Below are 21,328 nucleotides of genomic sequence, written 5' to 3' on the forward strand. Positions count from 1 at the left end.
TGTGTGTGTGTGTGTGTGTGTGTGTGTGTGTGTGTGTGTGTGTGTGTGTGTGTGTGGTATCATTATATTAGTTTAAGATGGTCTCCAGACAATATTATTGTTTATCGCAATAATTTCTGAGACAATTTATCGTCCAGCAAAATGTGTTATTATGAAAGGCCTATCACTGCTTAGAGCAGTTTGTTCTCTACAAAAGTCGACTTTAAATATGTTTTCTCTTCTATTTTTAAAATTAAATAATTGGATTTTTAATGTGTTTTTTAACTGATTTTCTGTATTGTGATAACTAAGAAATAGTCAATAAAATAGTTGAGGAGAGTATAAAAACCCAAGAAATAAAGGCTAATCATGCATATTTCTAAATGTAATATTTTTATTTGTTAGGGTATGTGTGTTTTAAACTTTACATAAAATGCTTTGGAAAAAGGAATTTGTATTTTTATAAACATAACTTAACATTTAAAACCAATATTTCTTCAATAAATACTGACAGAGATTGGCCCTTGGCTTGGGCCATGTTTAGAATTTTGGCCCTCTTGAGTTTGACACCCCTGTACACCATCCATCCGTCCGTTTTCCTCTGCTTATCCGGGGTCGGGTCGCGGGGGCACCAGCCTAAGTAGAGAGACCCAGACTTCCCTCTCTCTAGCCACTTGGGCCAGCTCGTCTAGGGGAATCCCAAGGTGTTCCCAGGCCAGCTGAGAAACATAGTCCCTCCAGCGTGTCCTGGGTCTTCCTCTGGGCCTCCTCCCAGTGGGATGTGCTCAGAACACTTCACCAAGGAGGCGTCCAGGAGGCATCCTAACCAGATGAATCACCTCAACTGGCTCCTCTCGACGTGGAGGAGCAGCGGCTGTACTCTGCGTCCCTCCCGGATGACTGAACTTCTCACCATATCTCTAAGGGAGAGCCCAAACACCCTGCAGAGGAAACTCAATTTGGCCGCTTGTATCTGCAATTTTGTTTTTTGGTCACTACCCAAAGTTTGTGACAGATGAGGGTTGGAACAAAGACCGACCGGTACAGCACCCGCATCACTTCAGACGCAGCACCAATCCGCCTGTCGATCTCCCGCTCCATTCTTACCTCATTCATGAACAAGACCCCGAGATACTTAAACTCCTCCACTTGGGGCAGGACCTCCTCCCCAACCCGGAGAAGACAACCTACCGTTTTCCGGCTCAAGACCATGGTCTCAGATTTGGAGGCACTGATCCTCATCCTGGCTACTTCACACTTGGCTGTGAACTGCTTCAGTGAGAGCTGGAGATCACGATCTGATGAAGCCAATAGGACCACATCATCCGCAAAAAGCAGAGATGTGATCCTAAGGTCACCAAAAATGATCCCCTCAACACCTCGGCTGCGCCTAGAAATTCTGTCCATAAAAGTTATGTACAGAATCAGTGATAAAGGGCAACCTTGGCAGAGTCCAACTCTCAGCGAAAATGAGTCCAACTTACTGCCGGCAATGTGGACCAAGCTCTGGCACCGGTTATACAGGGACCTAACAGCCCATATCAATGGGCCTGGTACCCCATACTCCCGGAGTACCCCCCTGTACATCATGACATTAATGTCTATGTATTTGCAACTGATGATAATAAAAATGACCAAATAAATTATTTAACTGTTAGGCCTTTCATTTTTGGGAACTTAGTCTTGAAATTTTCAACAAAAATTATACAATTTTTAAAATGATTGTAAATGACATTCAAACTTTGGTATTTTTAGTCACATGCCATTTTGTCTGTTTCTACTCATGCCTTTATTTGTAAGTTTGTTTAAGTTTGATCGAACACTGCAGCGCTGTGCGCTCATACTCTAGACATCACATCACACAATATTTAAAGACGTTTTTTGAGGATTAACGAGTAAGATGATTATCAGTGGTAGAAGAAACTGCTGCTGGAAGGAGAACTCACGTTTTTAACAGCAATCTTTTTCTTAAAAGAACACTTGAAAGTTCCCAGAAAAATGTGTTTGTCTGACAATGAGCAGATCGCTGGAGCCGAATCAACACCCTGTTCTTGCCATTCATTGTACTAATCTCAGTCGTTGCTGTAAAAATTGGCTCGTTTCTGCTGTGGTCTGTCTGTGGATGTGAGGAGTTACGCAATCTCTCATTTTGGGAGTACGGGAAATCACATGAGCATTTAATGACAGAACGGGGAGCAAAAAAAAAAAAAAAAGATTAATTCATACCAAAAGTAGTTTTGTTGTAGAAGACTTAAGAATAAAGTCATGCAAAAACCTGATTGTTGTAATAAAACATGATTAGAAAAGAGGCATCCCTCTGTTTTTGCTCATGATGGAGAACATTCAGCACCAGTCTGCCTTGGATTACCCTCTGATTTATTTTTCTAATGTTGCTCTTTTTTTTCCTGATGGGTTATACGTAAGCAGATGAGTCACTGCGTTTTCGGATGCATGTGAGAAAGTTCACCCATTTGCCCAGCACCAAAGGACTGAATGGAAATTGACTGCAGGTCTTACAGGTGGTTACGTGGGGATGTTCCAAGAACGTAACAAGTTCTTTTCTCTTCTAGCTGCAGCCTGTCCTGATTGTTTTCAGTTGCTCTGTTTTTCATCAGAGCCAAGCCTGTTTGGCATGATTTGCCTCCTGTGCAGCTGAGTTTAATCAATTGTGCTTTAAGGATTAGACATTATCATGCACTTCTTTAATTCTTAGAAGTCCTCATGACTAATATCGGCATCTCCTCTTTGTCTTCCTTCTCTTCCAGTTAAAATGGAAGTGTAAAAAAGACGACGAGAGGAACGGAGGTTACTCCCAAGATGTTCTTTTTAAACTATTTAGTAAGGTAAGTATCCTGAGAATTAACTCTTATTTCACAGCGCTTTAAGGCTTATAATTTATTCAACAGCTGGGTGTATCGTAAAGTAACAATTTGTTAATTCTAAAGAATTTCTGAAATGTTTTTTCTTTTTTTTTTGTCCAAGGGCAGAAGTTCATTATAACAAACCTGACTGCAGGGTTCAGCCATATTTGAAGCCTGAATGACATCAGCGCTGTAGAGTGTTTACACTTTCTCCTTAAACAAGGCCCATTAAATTTTGTAGCAGTGAAAGTGCTCAAGGCGATGTTGTGTTGTGCCCTTTAAAAGCCAGGCACAGCGATGTTTGTGCCTCTCTTACAAGGTGATTAGGCAGTGCCAAGGGAGGCGTTAGGGAAATGTGCTCTTCTCATGCAACCCGGCACCACCTTCCGCTGCGAGACTGTCATAAGGGCTTTTGGTGGGGCGCAGTTTGGCTTGAAACAAGGATGGGTAAAGTGTCAGTGACGTCAAGCTGGCCGAAACAAAACGCACTTGAGTTTCTCCTCTGCACGCATGCATTCAGGATGGTCCCAGGCAGCAGGGAGTAAAAACTGTTCTTCCTGAATGTTCGTTAGCAAGGGGGATGCATTTTTTATTCATTTTATTTATTTAGAAGTTTATTCATTTCATTTGTAACAATTATATACACAACAAAGAACAAAAAAATGCAATCAAAATAAAATCAAATAAAATGAAAAGCAGCAGCAGAAGAATAAATCTTATATCTGCCCCTTTTTAATCCCCAGAATATGTTCAAAATGAAAGTAAATTACAACAAAAATCAAAACAACTAACACACAAAAAACAAAATCATTATCATTCTCATCTTCCAGACCGTTCCACAATCTTATTCCCTGGATTAAAGTGGATCGCTCCTTCAGTCTCGTACGAAACCAGGGTTTCACAAACACTTCGATTCCCTTAAGATAATAACAGCGCTCTCTTTTAACAAAATTTACTTGAATGTTGGAAGGTAACACACCTTTATGAGCTCTGTACATTAACAGCAAAATATAATTGACCAAATCATAGAATTTCAATAATTTCAATTCATAAAACAATATATTCGATGGATGGCTGTAATTTTTTTTTGTGATAAATCTTAGAGCTCTTTTCTTTAAAATAAAAATAGGATTTTTGGTAGTTTTACAAGCTTTACCCCAGACTTCAATACAGTAAATAAAATGCGGAACAATTATAGCATTATACAACATAAACAGTGCTTTATCATTGAACAGTTCTCTTACTTTGTACAGGACTCCAATAGATTTGACTATTTTTGTTCGTAAATTATTTATGATTTTTCCATGTCAGTTTTTCATCAATGGTGACACCCAGAAACTTCACTTCATTTTAAAACAGTTTGAGATGTTAGGCGTCAGTGAGTGACAGATACTGGGTTGGACAAGTAGAAATAGCCTCTACTCTCTGGGAAAATGTCTACATGTATGCGTACGTGAGCTGACTTGTATTTTTTGGCAGCTTAGAATAATAAATCTTTGTTTCGGTGGGTAAAAATATGTTAAGATATTTATATTTTATGAAATAGAAGCCTTCGGAGAGTCTCCTTTGTCACTGTTGGCTCGATTCAGAGTGTCCTCAGTGAGCTTTAGCATTCCAGGACTTTCCAGTTCCCAGAAAGCTGAAATTTTCTTAACGACCACATCTCTCCTACTCTTTACTTCTGAGATAGTCTTTTGCTTGGAAGAGCTCCTTTTTATTGTTATTACACATTAACTAACCATAAAGAAAGCCAACGCTTTTCTTGCCCTGCTGTCGTACAGCCTTCCCTGTACGAAGTGCAATCTGTGCATTCAGTTTTATGCTTTCTGAACTTTGAGTCGTCAACAAGATCGCAGACTTCTACAAGATGCCACTTGACTGTTTCTTGTAATATTTCTAATTCAAGTCCAAACATACAAAAACCCCTAACATTATTTCTTGTAACTAAACTCCTATTAATTCCTAACTTGTATTCCTGATTTGCTCACCAGTGCTTTGATTCGTGTAGTCGACATGTGCTTTCTGTTTTCATGGTTATGGATTATACTCTGAAAGGAAATACTAATTTGAACATTCTGCATCTTTCCTTTTCTTTCACTAAACATTTTTTTTCCCTCTCCTTTGACTTTTAGTACGGCGAGGTTTTGAACGTGATTGTATCGARTAAGAAGAGAGGAAGTGCTGTGGTGGAGTTTACATCTATCAGAGCAGCTGTAAGTATTTGAGCCTTTCCCATTTTCTGTCCTCGTTGTGGTTGTTGAGTAGTAAAATCTCTAAAAGAGACGTTTGGACAGAACCACTTAGGCTTGCCAATTGTCTCAATGACCCATTCTTACTAAGACATCTGAGCCTGAGGAAAGGCTTTTAAACATAAACAAATGCTTTAACCATTCTTTGCCATAAAGATCTCTGTGCTGATTTGATCTGAAGAATTTCAGTAAATGTTCACAACTGTCTGAACCGTCGGGGTCATTTTAAATTTTTTTAATGGTTTCTCTCAACGTGACATGATATACAGTATATGCCAACCTATTGGAATCTGGGTACGGATTCTGTCTTTTCTTATCTGTTTCAAACAGAAGCCTTTTAAATGCGGGACTGCTTTTATGCTCTTGTCATCCAGCCAGAGGGGTTTTTGTGTTTCCTGATCAGATAGGCTAACATTTGGATTTGGTTGGGAAGTATGAGTTTTGAGTTTGGAACTCATTTTTTAGGTCAACATGCTTCGGATGTCAGTTCTCTTTTGTCCATCTTCATTTCAGCTGTGCCAAAAGTCATGTAGAAGATGAGTAAATTACAACTTTTGAAGGAGAAAGGTTTATTTGCCTACRTAACACACTGCCAGCTAAATTATTTTTAATCTTGTTTTTTTAGGAGCTGGCTGCTATAAATGAAAGTGGCCTGAGCGGTAACCCATTGAAGATTTCGTGGCTTGAAGGACAGCCTGAAGTTGTCGCTGCAGCCTCTCAATCTGGCCATTTCATGTCTGCACAGGTACGTATATAACACGACAATGTATGCTTATGAAGGAAAAGCAAAATTATTCATAGTACGAGCCTGATTTATACATAGAAGAAATTTATTCAGTTAGACTTGAGTGTTTATTTGCAGATGCAGTGTTTACCACGACCTCAGGCCTGGGCTAAGTACTCAGGACATCGAGTCATCCAATTGGTCCTGAGCCATAAAAAACAGGAGCAAATAACGATAGCTATGTTTACATGCACAAAATGTTTTGATCTGATTGAAATGTATTCGGATTAAATAATCCGAATGTACTGTTTACATGGACACAGTCCGATCATGAGAAGTGTTTACATGCACCAGACTTTTATTCAGAATAAAAGTCCAGACATGCGYAGTGTTGTAAACTTTCAGCTCTCCTTCCCTTTTACAAACGTAAACAAAGCTCTTCTGTGCGCTCAGGATGGACCYGTGTAAGCTTTTAATAACTGTAGAGATGCCGTTACTTCCCGGTTGAGCTGCAGACGAAGCAACACGTGTTTTTTATTTTTATTTTTGGCGAAGCAACGTCTGCTGTTTGTCTCCTTTTTTATCTGTTGAGAGAGCGAGGAGGAAAAGTTCTGCGTGGCGCAGTGCAGCTAGAAACTACAGCGCTGCTGCCCCGCCTCCTCTAAAGAGCAGAACCCGGTGGATAAAAGTCAGAAGACATGCGCAATCAGGTCAGTTTTCCACAATCAGAATAAGATGATCTAATTAAGTGTTTACATGCACGTCATTCCGATTATCAATCGGCATAACCCACCCCTCGCATTCGGAATAAAATTTCATTCGGATCGAGCTCAATCCGATCAGAATAATCTGAATGGGCTGTTTACATGATGCATTTTTATTCCGAACGGCCGTTTAATCCGATTACTTTTGTCCATGTAAACGTAGCTAGTGTCTTCAGAACAGAGTCACACCTTCTTGGAATGACATCGTCGAAGGAGGGGACTTGATCTCACCTAACTGGTGAGGCAGTTCTCAATCAAAATACTGAAGTCTCAGATGTAGAAACACTGTCTGACTGTGTTGTATCTGTGCAAGGCGTGTAACTACATAATCCCTCAGCACTTGTTGTTCTTACAACTTAATCACACTATACAAATAAACTGATTGCACGTTGATTTTAAAATATTCTAACCATCTCAAGTATGTCTATGAAATGCATTTAAGACCCAATAGGGATCAATACATGCATTGCACTTATGATTCCCTCTTGTTCTCGTAAAAACTCTGTTACAAAACCTTCCAATTTCTTCTCTCTTCAACGCTCTAAAGAAGAGGTATGCAAATGTTCAGAGCTTTTTATTTTTTTTGTGTGTGCCTCAAAATGTTTGCAGTCCTTTTCTTTTGGCCCTGAAGAGTGTGCTTGGTTAGCGGACCTCAGTTTATTTGTATTGGAGCGGTGAGGCAGTGGCCCCACGCTGGCCCAGAGCCTCTGGTCGGCCGCTCATTAATGGAAATGACCTGGGAGACCCGAGGAATGCTCTTCTTATGTAGCAGCCAAGGAGAGGCAGTGCAGTTGGTTGCGTTGCACGTGAGACTGATTAAATGTCAGTTCTGGTTCTGAAGAATGGGGCGTGTCTGTAGTGTTATTTTTTTTGATGAAATATTRTTTTAAGATGTTATTCTATGTACCTTCGTTATTTTAGCTATTTCCCTTTTTTAGATTTATATAACAGAGTATTTTGAAACCAGTTTAATTAGAAATAGTGAGTTTGAAGATTTTACTTCRCCATTAATCAAGGTTTGCTGCAGAAAACTGCAAAACTTAAAGAACAAACTGTTATTTTTTTCTATTGTGTTTTAATTTATTTTTCTCTTTTTAATGAATGGCTCCAAAGTCCTTATAATGTCCAATAGTGAAATTAAAAAATAAAAAAAAATCTGCATCCCAGAAATCTTTTAAATTTTATTTTTAGGTTAAGATTTCAACAATTTTGTTCACTCCACATCTGTCCAAATTTCTTACCTTTTTAAAACCTTTTCCAGTAACAAAAAAATTTTGCTCACAAGTGGATTTTCTTTTTTTACTCATCTGTGTCTCCAGAGTCGCAGCTGAACTGTGTTTCAACTCTGATCCCAGTGTGTGGTTGTCAGACCTCCTACTCTGGGTTATAATCTGAGACTGAGCCTGCACACTGGGGCTTGGCATACTAATCTTTTTTAATGTTATTATGGTAACTCGGTTTGCTTTACTGATATTCGTAGCTGATTGCTTCATCCTTTTTTAAATTTTCTTTTCTCCCGCAACAAGAAATGAAAACCTTACTTTGGTTAGGYCATTTGTAAAATTGGCTCAAAATGCAAATACTTGTCATAAAAAGAAGTTCCACATGATGCTGTTGATCCACAGCTGGCCTACGATCAGTGAATACGGGATGCCTTTACTGACAAAACGTAGTAATAAGAGTCCAGAAATACGGAGGTCCTCCTGCTCTGACTCTATCTGGGATCTAAAAATCTGATCTCTCCCTGGTGTCCCAGCATTGGCCATCTGTAATCACAGAGGAGCAGAGTGGGTGAGGATTTGCTTCCCAATCCTCATCAAYCCAAACACAGAGCTCAGAAGGTCAGGTCTGACTATAGGGAGCTTAAAGACACAGATGACTTCACTTTCAGCTTTAGTTCTGTTGTAGCTTGGCTCAATAAATGCATTTAGATCTAATGCAACATTCCCATAATACAGACTCCCTCAAAATTAACGTTTTTGATTAAAGTGAAAAATATTTTTTTGTTCTTTATGCATAAAATATATGCATAAATTTCCCTTTTTTCCACCCTTACTCTACACACATACCATAGTTATTTGGATACAGTTTGGAAGCCTGCTGTGTATTTATGTGAATGTGATTATTAATGGGACATAGTACATACATATATATGGTGGGTACCAGTGGCACATGCAGCTGCGCTCTATTACGTCTAAATTAAAKAATATGAAAGAAGGTTGAGCAGAAACATGCATGCACACAGTTACATCAATTTGAATATTTTTCTGCATATGCACTTTTTAAATTTAGTCTTCATATGAAAAGTTTACACACTTACATGCATAATTCCCCAAAATTCTAAGTATTAATGTATAGTACTTAAATTAAGAACAAATTTACATTTCATCAGTGTGTGGAGCAGTACCGTTTTCTAATAGACTTGCAGTATAACTGGTTCACTTTGTCTTTAAATGACACTGTAGCTACAGAATACAATTAGGAAAATATGAAATATTTATTAACAATTCTATTAAATTAAAAAAATCAATTAAATTAAAACAATTATTCATTTAATTAAAAAATAACTATATATAATAAATAACAAAGAAAATACACAAAAAAAATCAAAATTAAAATGAAAGGTAACCAAAGAATAAATCTAACAATGTCTGCCCCTTTTAACCCCAGAAAATATTCAAACAAAACATAATTTACAAAACAATACTAAATAAAAATAAAAACATCAACTCAAACAATTCATATAGCTTCTCATTTTACTTTTCCATATACCTTTAACAAACTAGCTTTTATCTGTGTCTTAAATATATACATAGATCTAGCATTTTTAAGATAATCTTCCAGACCATTCCACAATCCTATACCCTGGATTAAAGTACATCTTACTCTCAAGCAAGTACGAAAATATGGCTTCACAAACATTTCCATCCCCTTAAGATAATAACAACTGTCCCCTTTAACAAAAATTGCCTGAACAATCAAGGTTGACTTAAGTGTATAAACAAAAAATATATTATGTGAAATAGTTGCAAAATTTCAGAAACACAAATGTAAATAAAATTCAAGCCTATATCTTAAAAACTGAATTTCCTTACCACGGTGCATATCRGAATTACTGTATTTATGTATATTCATTTATAGAAGGTCAATATTCTCACCAAAAATGTTTATTTTTGCATTAGTTATATTTAAATGAATTGTGTACAATGAGAAACCGAATCAGGCGCAGGAAATTGGTCCRTTATTCATCCTTGAATGTTTATTTTGCGCACATGTAAAGATTATCACAGTGCTGTGGTCCAGTCCATCTGATGGGACAGATCAGCACCCATCATGTGTCATTACAGTATTTTTAAAAAACCTGGACAAACCTTGAATATAATGTCATAATAAACAAGGAAGTACCCGTAAAACTGTTCCACGTTTCTGAAATGTAAAATGTGTTTACACTGCTGGACTGAGACACATGTTAAATAAAGCCTTGTTGATTCTCTTACTGTTTTAAAGTAATTGATTACAATCGATCCCAAAGTATAAAATATACAACTGTATCTAATTGTATGATAAATGTGTTTTTTCACTTCGGAGCAAGCCAGCCGGTAAACAAATTCAGAATTAGACTTGAACATTTAATTGTAAAGTATAATGCTGTACAATTCCTCTGGCTGGACCAAAATACAGACCTTTATTCAGTCTCAYGAGTCAAAACCAACCAATTCATTTTATCCATTTTCTTCCGGATCTGGCCACACCTCAGGGGCAAGACGTTACATCAGTTGTGAGGGCCTTCCTATCACATGACCAGATCCCTGTACAACAGTCTTGAGTTCTGATGAGAGAATAGTTAAATGTTGATTTATAATTTTTGTGTTACAAGCTGTGTGTTAACTAATCTTGTAATTTAAAWGTACATTCCATTCWCTCAAAGGGAGTTTTTCCTTTCTACTGTTGCTCAAGATGGGAGACAGTGATGAAGTGAAGATTCAACACCATCTTCTGCCTTCTTTAGATTTTTATTTCTTTTTGTGTGAAGAGTGCCCTGAGACAATGCTTGTTGTGACTTGGCGCTATATAAATAAACTGAATTAAATTCAGTTAATCAACCACAAAATATCCAACAGTATTTTATTTCTATAATGTACCATCATGTACAATACAAGGTCATCCTTCAGTCCCTGACTTGAACATCAGGTGGCCTCACATCTTTCCACCAACAGATCATGATCTCCACCCCTAGATGGCAATAAAACTTGTTCAACCCCATGAAAGTGAAAGGATGCTGCCTTGAATTGAGCTGCTAGTGGACATTATACTGACAGCAAATTGAACATTTTTCTTTGTGCTATAAATTACTAAACTGATGGCGTTCTGCATGAGCCTGTTAATCACCTGTTTATTTAGATATGGTGTGTTGAAGCAGAGAAACCTTTAAAACATGAAGAATAGTAGCCTTCAAGGACCAAGGCTGGACATCCCTAGTTGGCTAGATGAATGGAAAGTGAAGACACCTCACGTATATGTATACTTTTAAATGATTACCTGTATACTAGGAAAAGTTAAATTCCTTTTTGGGGAAAGGGTATAGTTTCATGTTTTAACTTGCCATCAAAAGAAAGTTGCAAGACTGGGAAATGAAAAGCTCTTCAGATTAACAAGAAAAAAACTAGAGTCTGAAAGTATTTGTTTTAAATTTCAAAGTCAGATTAAAAAAAATTAAGTTGGAATTATTTACTGTAAGCGGTTTTTTTCTGGGAGCAGTAAATACGTCCATCCTCCGAACGAGGGTTTCACACATGTGGCCAACTTGATGAATCCCACAGACTGACTAATAATTGACTGTCTGTAACTAAAACTCTCACGGATGTAAACTCAGTGTCTGTCTGCTTCATCCCTGCTCACATGATGTCGGTGCTTTCTGAGAAATGATCTCATCATTAATCACTGTGTTCAAGGCCTGCTGTGTAATTTAACATTCCATATTATTTAAGGTGAATGCATTGCAAGGAATTTAAATGTGAGTTTTCATATGACTGACTGTTCTAGTGAGAGCCAGAGTCATGGCGGKGTTGTCACGACACAACCAGATGCTACAGATTGGCTATTCTTGGATTGTTTTTTCCACAGCACTGGTTTCCCAGTGAAAACTTCTCTCACCAGAAATATCTCTTGCTTCTGGGAGAGATGCTCTTCATGTGGTCATGCTGTTGGCATATTCAAACTGGGCCTAAATCCCATTCTGATTGCATATAATAGGCGTCTTGGGGGAAGATAAGCTGCCGTCTGTATTTTGCAATAACCAGGCTCAAAAGAATTAGTTTGTAGTTGTACATTCAAAATGTTTAAATAAATAGTTGGGCCTGACCAGCTGGTTTAAAGAWACAGTGTGATCTGATGTTAAATTGTAGCACTTTTACAAAACAAGAGATATAAAGATATCTTATAGCATTTCAACTCAACCAGGTATTCACACATCRAGCTTTGTTTTATGATTTTTATTTTAAAATAAAATTCTGCACATTGTGGAAATTCAAAAGAATAGGGCTCCATGAGGGTTACAAGATTGAAACCATTTTTTTTACTTTGATTACTGGACAGTTTAGGGATTTTAGCCTACTTAGAAATCTGTAGTCTGCAGAGTTCTGCTCAGTTTGACACATTTCCTCTAACRTTTTGATTTACACATTTAAAAATACAAGTCTGAACTGTTTAGAAAGTCACAAGTGATTTTCCCACTCCACAACGTTTAAAATATAAGCAACTAATAGTTGTTTTGCAATAACCCTAACAGAAGTACAAAACTATTATTAGTCAAATGTAATAACGGATGTCTTTGTTCTGTTGTAACCATCATACAGACAGCATAAACAATCAGTTCAACATAATTTGTTAAGTGGAGTTAAATTTCTCTGAGAAACAAAGCCAAAAATAAATGATTTGTCCCATGTTCACTAAAATCATGTTTGATGTTTTTGTTTGGATCAGAATTGAAGTAATTTTTTAAGCTTAGTTTTTAAGCGGGAGTAGTGGCGCCAAAATATAATTGGAATACTTCACAGTTAAAACAGGTTTTGCAGCATAGAGATAATAACTTGTCATAAATTACAGACTCCTGATGGATGAGTCAAAACACTTGCTAGTGTTTTTTATAGCGATGAAGGTGGTAAAAGGCTAAAACTCAGAAGAAAAAGCAGACAAAAAATGCACATTTGAAGTTTTAGCCTTTAGTGTTTCAAAACAACTTTACTTGTAAATAAAATGTTGTTTAATCATGAAAGKTTATTTTAATTAGCACAGTGCAGTTTGACATCTGTCTGAACAAGTCTTTTGCATTTCCTTCTAACTGATAACACTTTAGTCATCGTGTTTCAGGTGTGCCTCGGAGCAGTAAAAATCATATAAACAATTTTTGTTGGTTTTTTTGGACTCTGCGAAGTTTGGCCTAGCTATATCTGCCTGTATTAATTTAAACATCTATCCCAATGTTGAAATATTGAGAGGTTTGTTGTACAAGGCTAACTTTTTTGAAGAACAAATAAAGAGAAAACTGGTAGATATAAGTAACCTACAAGTCTTAGTCCCACCATTTTGGCTTCTGACACTAAAAAGCCAAGGAAATGTAAATCCATTGGGGTCTGTAAACATTCTCATGCCRTTTATCCACAAAACCACCAAATGTTGGAATTTAAATGATGCATAATTTTTGTTTCTCAACCAAAGTACAAAATGGTTCACTTTACAATGCAAGAAATGTTTCACAATAGCTATTGTCAAAACATATACAAGAAACAGAAATATCACAGTTACAACGGCAGACTCCAAAACAGACATGCAGGGCTGATGTACCCAAAACTTATTGCTGCTTCTGTTTGGACATACAGAGAATTCTAAATTTGTTGCTCGAAGCAGGACGCTTGTGGTTTGTACATTTTGGTTCATAACCTCTGGGCTCATAGGAATTCAAAATTTTCTGTGTATTTAGCCAACATACCATCTTGTCAACCCCCCACAGAGGTCCAAACTGAGCCACTGTCTCATCAAAAATAGACTTTGCTTTACTGGCACAGTTTAAGGATGTGGGTAGAAATACCCATGCATGCATCCTTTTCTGTACTCGTGTTCCGGTGTATGAGAGTTGTAGCATGCATGTCTTTCGTGTCAGGCGCGTGTTTGTCCAGAAGGTAGTGTTTAAACCCTCATCAGGACCTCTGCTGCAGTAATTGATGTGTCTAGTCTTCATCCCTCGACACCCCCTGCATGTACAGTATAGAAATATTATGTTACCTGTTACCACTTTCTTTCTCGTGCACAGCTAACCAGGGCATCGGAGTCTTATTTGCAGCTAAGAAAACAGCTTGATCTGCCTTTTTTTCCCTTGCTGCTTCTTAAGGTCTTGGATCTGTGGCCTGGTTTGGTGTGCCGCCAAACCTGCCACCATTGGCTGGCTTTTTATTGGAAGCAGAGCTAAATGTTTGTTTTCATTGTACTGTTGGGAACGGGTGATGGGGGGTACCTTGGTCTACCTTGCAGTGGGGCCTCTGACATGCGTGCGGAGTAGAAATTGCTTTCTGCACAAAGTAGATTGGCAAGCATGCGAAGAGTCAAGACATCACAGCTCAAAACCTTGGATTCCAGCCTTCGCTTTTCTAAACACAATACTCCTAACAACCCTATTCAGTGTTGTGCAGTTTGAGATACAATAATAGAAAAGGGGAAATGTTAAAGAAATTTTAAAAAGTCTTTAAAATTGACAGTACATGTGCTGAAGACCACAGTGTTCTAAGTGTTGATTTTTTTAAGAGATCACACAAATATCTGAATAATAATGTTTGTTTCATGATTTCAATTTAGGATCAGGGTTTTTTTTCTCCTTACAAGCGCTTGAGTTTCATTTGTTCTTGATATTCCAAACATCTCCCTGTGAGCCATGTTTCATGGTTTCTTCAGCTGTGCTGTTTGTCCATCACCTTGAGAACATCGTCCAGGATTGAAGGGCCCAGGTCGAGGCTGAACGAGAAACCGCTGTCCTCGTCTTTTAGTTCAGTAGTTTTGTGACAGCTCTCTGGAGATTCTTCACACGTGTCTGAATTCACGCTGCCACGAATAAGCCTATCAGTCTGATTGGATGCGACGTTATTCCCGTTGTGGTGCCCCTCCTTATTCAGCTCTTCTTCGTCGTCACTGTCCAGCATTGGCAAAGAGTTACATTTCTGCCTCTTCTGATCGACAGACCACTCAGGGCTCCGCGATTCCTCTTTTTCATTCAGATTGAGGCGAGGAGGCTTTGGAGGTGGCGAGCAGGCTAGGAAGAGGTTCTGCTCACTTTTGGAACTTTGTTGGAGTAGGCTATGGCCCTGCTTTAGAAAGGATAAATCTCCAAAGCTGTCTTTATTTACATCAATTCCAATATGAGCGATGTGGCGGAAATCATTGTGTGGTAAACTGATCATGTTGACGGAGAGCACCTCCCTCCGCTTCGAGTGCCTGTTGGACAAACGGCTTGATTTTCTGTGCAGTGTTGTTCTTAGTGGCATCTTGGTAGATTTAGTTGAGTTTTACTCTGCCGCGTGCTTCCTGCTCCCACAGTGGATTCTTAGGAAACGTTGCACCTCAAAGGCATAATGCCATCTGCAACAAAACAAAACAACAAAAAAAAATAGACATGAATGGGATAATGAATGGTTGTTTGAAACAAGTCTGAGCTTGCACTTGTTCAGTTGTTTAACACCAGATGTTTTCAATGGGCTGTACGTGTTGCTTTAATGAGATTTGTCAGTCATTGTTTAGAGATTGCACCTGTTGGACTGGATTTTACTCTAATGAAATTCAGCAAMATTTTAACAGGAGAGGAGTGTTCCAGCAAATGCTTTGAAGCCTTCATTTATAAATATTTATTTTCCAAACCCTTGTTTCTTCCCATAAATGCAGGTGTGGTCTTCTTCATATCCTCAAGAGGAAGTCTATTAATCTACTTAAGACTTCCAGTAACAAAAGCAAGAGAATGCAAATACTCAAATGGTAATTATCTTGTAAGTCCTTTGTTGGATCTCATTACTCAGTTTTTAGGAAAGAGTGTAATTTTTACTTGTAACTATCAAAAACAAAATGGAACACGTGTTTATTCGTCATAAAGACGTACAAATAGCTAAAATGCTTTTTTTAAAAGAGGACCTATGCAAAATCCACTTTTTTGCCATTAAATACATTTTTTATGTACTTGGAGTCTGAAGGCGTGCAGAAAAGTTTAATTTAGTATCTCCTGGTGCTGCGTAAATATCTTTGTATTTGTAAATAAAAAGTTTCTGTGCCGCTGTTTAGCCATAAACCCCTCTATTAAGCTAGAATGAACCGGTCTGGAAGCTGGAGGGGGGTAGGATTTGAAGCATCTCGTTTGGATTTCAAGAGACAGCCTCAAAACGAGTTAATCTGAGACCCATTTCAGAAAAGGGGTGAAAGAGGGGCTTGTGGAGTTACAATAAGGGGGAATTCAGACCAAAGCATTGCAGTTCCACTTTATATAGAGCCCAGCTGAATGATTTAAACATGAAAAAGAAGGTTTTAAAAGCATATGTTCCTCTTAATTCAGTTAAATCTAAGTTATTGTAAGCAGTGACCCAGGATATGGAAGTCAGTAAAATAAATCAAATCTAATTGTTTTGTAACTTTTAGTATTACTTTTCAAATTTATAATTGTTTAAAAATATTGTATGGTGGTTACATAAAATAGAGATGTATTTTTGAATAACCAAACATCTTATTTTAAAGGGTACGACACAAGAACTTATTCAATGAAAGTTAAACTTTCTAAAAAAAAGTAAACCTTTTGTGTTCCAATACTTGTAAAGATTTTATTGACAAAAACAGAACTCCATTCATCAGCTCAGGCATGTCAATTAGATAATCTGCTGGCCATCTTTGATTTTACCCAACAGCGTTGCCCACATTAGATTTGTGTTTCGTGACTCGAAACACTAACTCTGTAAATTTGTAAGCCACTTTAGCAAACAGGCTTTCTTGGCCCGTAAAGGTTTTATCGGTACTTTAGTAGCAGCGGGAGACTGCAGCGTGTGGACACAACAGCATTCCTTTCCCAACATGTCAGGTCAACCAAGGAGGAGTCTTGTAATTTAGCCGCGAGTTCAATGTTCAGGAAACACTTCATGGCCAAGTAAAAACTAAGAAGGTCATTAAAACAGATTGGCCAAGAAAAAAAAATCCCCAATTTTCTTTCTACTCGCGGTAGTTGTACGTCTTTGAAAAGGACCATTTCCCTTACCTGCGGGTTCAAAATAAAACATTTGTATGTTTAAATGCTGTTGGTTTAGTATTACTTAGACAATAACACAGATAAATATCAATGCCATAAACTTACCTGTTTTTGTGTAATAAATAGTAGAAAATATTAGAATCCCACATGTACAGCCGTGTCTGTCAGGAATCTCACTTGTTTTTTTAACTGCACTCTTAGGCAAACTGTTTCTTGACATGAATGGGCTTGTCAACTGTCACAAGGCAAACCTTATTACTCAGCCTTGAAACAGTGAAACAGTTTGTGCAAGTAGTCTACTCCTTTGTGACTGATCAATAACCTTTCAAATTAAAGCTTTTGCATCCAGGACACTCCTCTGTACCTGCAAAGAGACCATTGAGACATGGTTTCTTACCTGCTTTAGTAAGTTTGAACATTAAATCCGTTTTGTTAATCCATTCTGCGTAAACTCCTTTCACTGTGGAAAGCTCTCCAGGTGTGTTTCTGGTGAAAGTCCTCCTTGCGTAAATGATAAACCAGGGGGAGGTCGGAGTACAAAAGAAAGACATCCAGGTGGAAAACTAAGCTCAGATTTTATCTCGTCGTTTCTAATTGATGAACTCATCCCACTTCAGAGGTTTTTGCAAGTCAGTGTGATTTTATCGTTCCGTCTGAGGAGTCTGCCTTTTAGTCATCAGGTGAAGTCCTGCTGGTTGTTTGGCTGCACCCTTCACCTGAAAGAGTGGGTGCAAAAGAGAAGCTGTTTGTTTTTTCTTTTCTTTCTGATCATATAAAACTGAATCAGAACAGCACAAAAGCAAGTGTTTCAATAAAGGGAAGGGTGAGAAAAATAGAGTGTGAAAAGGTTTGTGGGTGTTCAGTGATTGAGTGCTTATCAAAGGAAGTTGTAGTCTGCGAGCAAACGTGTCAACCACAAAGAGGAGGGGGTAACTGAGCTCTAATCTCTGCGGTATTGTCTCTTTACTCTGCCGATTTCCTGATTTCCTGCCTTCTGTTGGCTTGTGTAAAGCCCCACAGTCCACCCCACTCCACAGGCTCTTCTGCCTGACTGAAGGCCTATGGTTTCTCTACGTAATCAAAAAGCACACAGACATGTACGAGCAGGCACACCGGGTTTCACAAGAGGGATAACTTGTTGCATTTCCAATTCTCACGCCTCCCGTCTGTCGTTTTTGCAGTGAAATGTTGAAGCTGTAAACTGGAAATTGTCTCAGACTAACAAACGCATTATTACCACTGTAAAATCATGCTCAAAGATTACCACAATGTTCTTTTAAAAAATAGTTTGAATCTATTTGTCCAAACTGTTGGCCTTTTGTATATAAACAAGTATTACAGGTATTACAGGTATTACAGTATTTAATTTCAAACCCTCCTTTTTAATAAGATGTAATCAACACTAGGTGTGGCGACTTAATCTCTCTTCTTCTTCTGCTCCAGTGCCAGAACTGTCCACAAGACCACAGAAAAATCAAAACCAAAACGTTCTGAACATTTTCTCTGTTAGAATCCTCCRTTTTTCACCTACAAGTCCAGAGATGTTTTCATGCTAGAAAACAATTTAAAGAAGAGCTGATGTCATCTGTAGTGTTTGGAAGTGGCTTCATGTTTGACCAAGGTTGGACTCGCTCTGTTAGTTGTGTTCTCTATGTGTCCTCTGGGCTGGTGCGTTTAGCCTGAACTGAATTTCTGCATAAACCTCTTTTCTAAGGCCTGACCATGGTGGCTAATGTGGTTTGATGCTGCTATGTTGGTTCTGAAATCTGGGATGCTGCATGTTTTTGTTGTTGCAGAAGAAAAAGTGTTTCCAGATATTGCTTTGACGGGCGCTAGAAGCCCAAACTGAGGCTTCAGTGAATATTCCTGTCGCTCTTTGTTGTGTGTTCTCCAGCTTCCGCTGTGTTAAAGCCCCCAGACAGCCAGAACTTTAGGCAGATTTACTGCCTACATGGCGTGGTTCTTTTTTTTTTTTTAAACAAACACTGTTTGATCAAAGCTTTGATAAATGCAGCTACATCCATAAATTCTCTAAATTGTAAAATTAACACAAATAACAATAATATTATTTCAACCCCAGTTATTGTGTTTTCAAAATGTTCAGTCTTGTTTTTGTCGTTGTAATAGGATGTTGTAGTATGACTCAAGATCTTTTTAAGGTGCTCCAGCAGAAACTTGGCAATGTTTCTGCTACTGTAAGAGGAAGTAAAGACACACATATGTTTACACACAGCTTCTCCTTCTTGGCTTAGATTTTCTTAAATAATGTACTAATTCAAATTATATATTTTTATATAAACATGTACTTCATAAAATGTTTTCTTTCCTTTTATATTTAGTAATGATGGGAATAAAAAAACTGAATCCTAAATATGAAAGCTCTTTTATAATATGTGAGTGGTAAAATTAGTACAGATGCAAAAATAGAAAAGAAGCCAAGTCGATGTTAAAGCAAGTACTATCAATCAATAAAGTTTTATATTTCTTTTCTCTGAAAACTGAATTTTCTCCCTCCTTTTCTCCCCAAGGTCTTATTTTTTCCCTTCAACATCTCCCAAGGTTCAGACTACATTCTTACCAGTTCCATGGCCTCATTTATTTTAATAAGAAGTCTGTTGCAATCAGTGAGCTTTTCCAGGAAGGCTAGAATGTGACAGACAATTTTATTTTTCTAAAAAATGTGTTGTTGGAGATTAAAAGGGGCCAAACCTCATGCATTTTATTTTTTTATGATTTTTTTAAAAGTCCATCCATCATGAGGAGAAATGCCAGTCCACCAGGAGGTCTTTGCAGTCATTTTTCTTTTCAATGTTTATTTCTTGTTCTTTTGCAGATTCCAAAGGCAATCTCTGTCTTCTTATAGCAGACGTCTGTTCTGATGAACACAGTGACCACCTGTAACCACATGCTGGACACACAAAAACACACACTCATAAAAAGACAGGCATTATGAGGATGTCAATTCATATGTTATGTTTTAATTTTCCATACCATTTTAAGCTATTTTTATTCAAGTACAACAATCCCTGAAGTTTTATTATTCTGGTAAAATGTTGGTACACCTTCTTTCAGGCCTAAGGTTTTACATAATGTTGCATTTTTAAAAATCATTGCTCATTGACAGGTCTTTAAATTGAATAAATATAAATTATACAAAACATAATTCCTTACATTSTGTCGCTGTTTAACGGTCATATCCAAGCCTAAATGGAAGGATTTTTGCCCATTTTCTTCTGTTTGCAAGTGTTTAATACCAAACACTTATAAAGATTTTGCCAAAATAAAATATTTGGGTAGAGGGCACACCTCGATTCTTTTTGTTTTTAACCATCCCGTTGTCAGTTTCTTGCATTGGGCTCATCCATTGTCCCATTGCGTTTCTCAGTTTTGGTGAAGTTTCAGCTGTCAGACAGATGAACGTGGAGTTCATGTTGTTTGGTTTTTATCTGGTACGGTGCTAATCATTATGACCAGACAACTTATGTCTGGTCTCATTTTTCCAAAGATCACTTCTCCAAAAGTCGTGTCATTTGTTGAGACGCAACTTGGCAAATCTAAGCCGTGCAGCCATATTCTTGTTAGTGAAGAGATTTATTTTCCTGGCCACCCTTCCATACAAACCCGACTTGTTTAGCTTTGATTGTACAGTCGTGAACTTTTAACATTCATCATGGTAACTACAATCTGTAGAGTCTGACATGTTGGTTTCCTTTATTTCCTTCCTGCAATTCCCATGATCAATGCTCAGTCTCAGTTTGAGGAGAAATTCTTGAAATTTCCGCTCCTGGTTGGATTAGCGGCTGTCTTGAAGGTTTTCTACTTGTGTGTCCTTTTTGTCTCAGTGAAGGGATGGACTGCGAATAATTAGGAATTGCCTTTATAAATCTGTTRAATTTGAATATCCCAAAAATTACTCCTCAGAGATTTTTTTTGATTTCTTTTCACTTTTGATTTAACCCACAACTGAATACTCCAGGTGTTAACCAGTGCTCCATGACGGTACTTAAGTATTTAAGTGTATTTAAGTGTACTTGTACAGTTAAAGGAGACATGTCATGCTTTTAAATCCTTCTTTTTCACATTTAAATCATTTATTTGGTGTCTATATAAGGTGGAACTGCAGTTTTTTGGTCTGAATTCCTCCTTATTGTAACACCACAAGACCCTCTTTCACCCCTTTTTTGAGGTGAGTCTCAGATCAACTCGCTTTGATGCTGTCTCTTTCAATCAAAATGAGGCGCTTCACACCCCGCCCCCTCCAGCTTCCAGACTTTTTATTTACAAATTTAATTAAAAGATGTCGACGATGAAGACTTGTCCATTCAGCCTTTTAAGTTGGAGCCAGAGTCTGACCCAGAGGGAAAAGAGAATGAAGACTAAAAAACTGTAGTTGGTAAATCCAGTCCTTATTTAGACGTTTAGTCAAGTTTAGTCACAGATACTGATGGATATTAAATAATAAAGAAAACTGAACAGGTAGAAAAAAA

The 21,328-nt window shown here is 37.7% G+C and overlaps 2 protein-coding genes across 3 annotated transcripts in view; one reads left to right on the forward strand and one right to left on the reverse strand.

Annotated features, from left to right (window-relative positions):
- The window catches only part of dnajc17 (DnaJ (Hsp40) homolog, subfamily C, member 17), a 35,309-nt gene that overhangs the window by 10,676 nt on the left and 3,305 nt on the right, over positions 1-21,328 (forward strand). The window contains exons 8-10 of the mRNA XM_014011964.1: positions 2,745-2,822; positions 4,973-5,053; positions 5,715-5,834. Coding sequence (XP_013867418.1) covers positions 2,745-2,822; positions 4,973-5,053; positions 5,715-5,834 — 279 coding nt within the window. The remainder of the gene's footprint in view (positions 1-2,744; positions 2,823-4,972; positions 5,054-5,714; positions 5,835-21,328) is intronic.
- On the reverse strand, positions 12,779-21,001 carry LOC106520055 (cdc42 effector protein 3). Of its 2 annotated transcripts, none has more exons than XM_014011976.1 (2): positions 17,239-21,001; positions 12,779-15,202 (listed from the first exon to the last, which is right to left on the reverse strand). In XM_014011976.1, exon 2 carries the CDS (start codon positions 15,106-15,108, stop codon positions 14,518-14,520), a length of 591 nt encoding a protein of 196 aa, XP_013867430.1. In that variant the 5' UTR covers positions 15,109-15,202; positions 17,239-21,001; the 3' UTR covers positions 12,779-14,517. The 2 variants fall into 2 exon arrangements, with proteins under 2 accessions (XP_013867430.1, XP_013867439.1); XM_014011985.1 differs by having other exon boundaries at positions 16,947-21,001.

Source organism: Austrofundulus limnaeus, unplaced genomic scaffold (assembly GCF_001266775.1).
Source record: "Austrofundulus limnaeus strain Quisiro unplaced genomic scaffold, Austrofundulus_limnaeus-1.0 Scaffold2, whole genome shotgun sequence".
In the NCBI taxonomy this organism is placed as follows: Eukaryota; Metazoa; Chordata; class Actinopteri; order Cyprinodontiformes; family Rivulidae; genus Austrofundulus; species Austrofundulus limnaeus.

Coding starts and splice junctions, on each gene's coding strand:
- LOC106520055 (XM_014011976.1), bottom strand. CDS start 15,108: ATGCCACTAAGAACAACACTGCACAGAAAATCAAGCCGTTTGTCCAAC.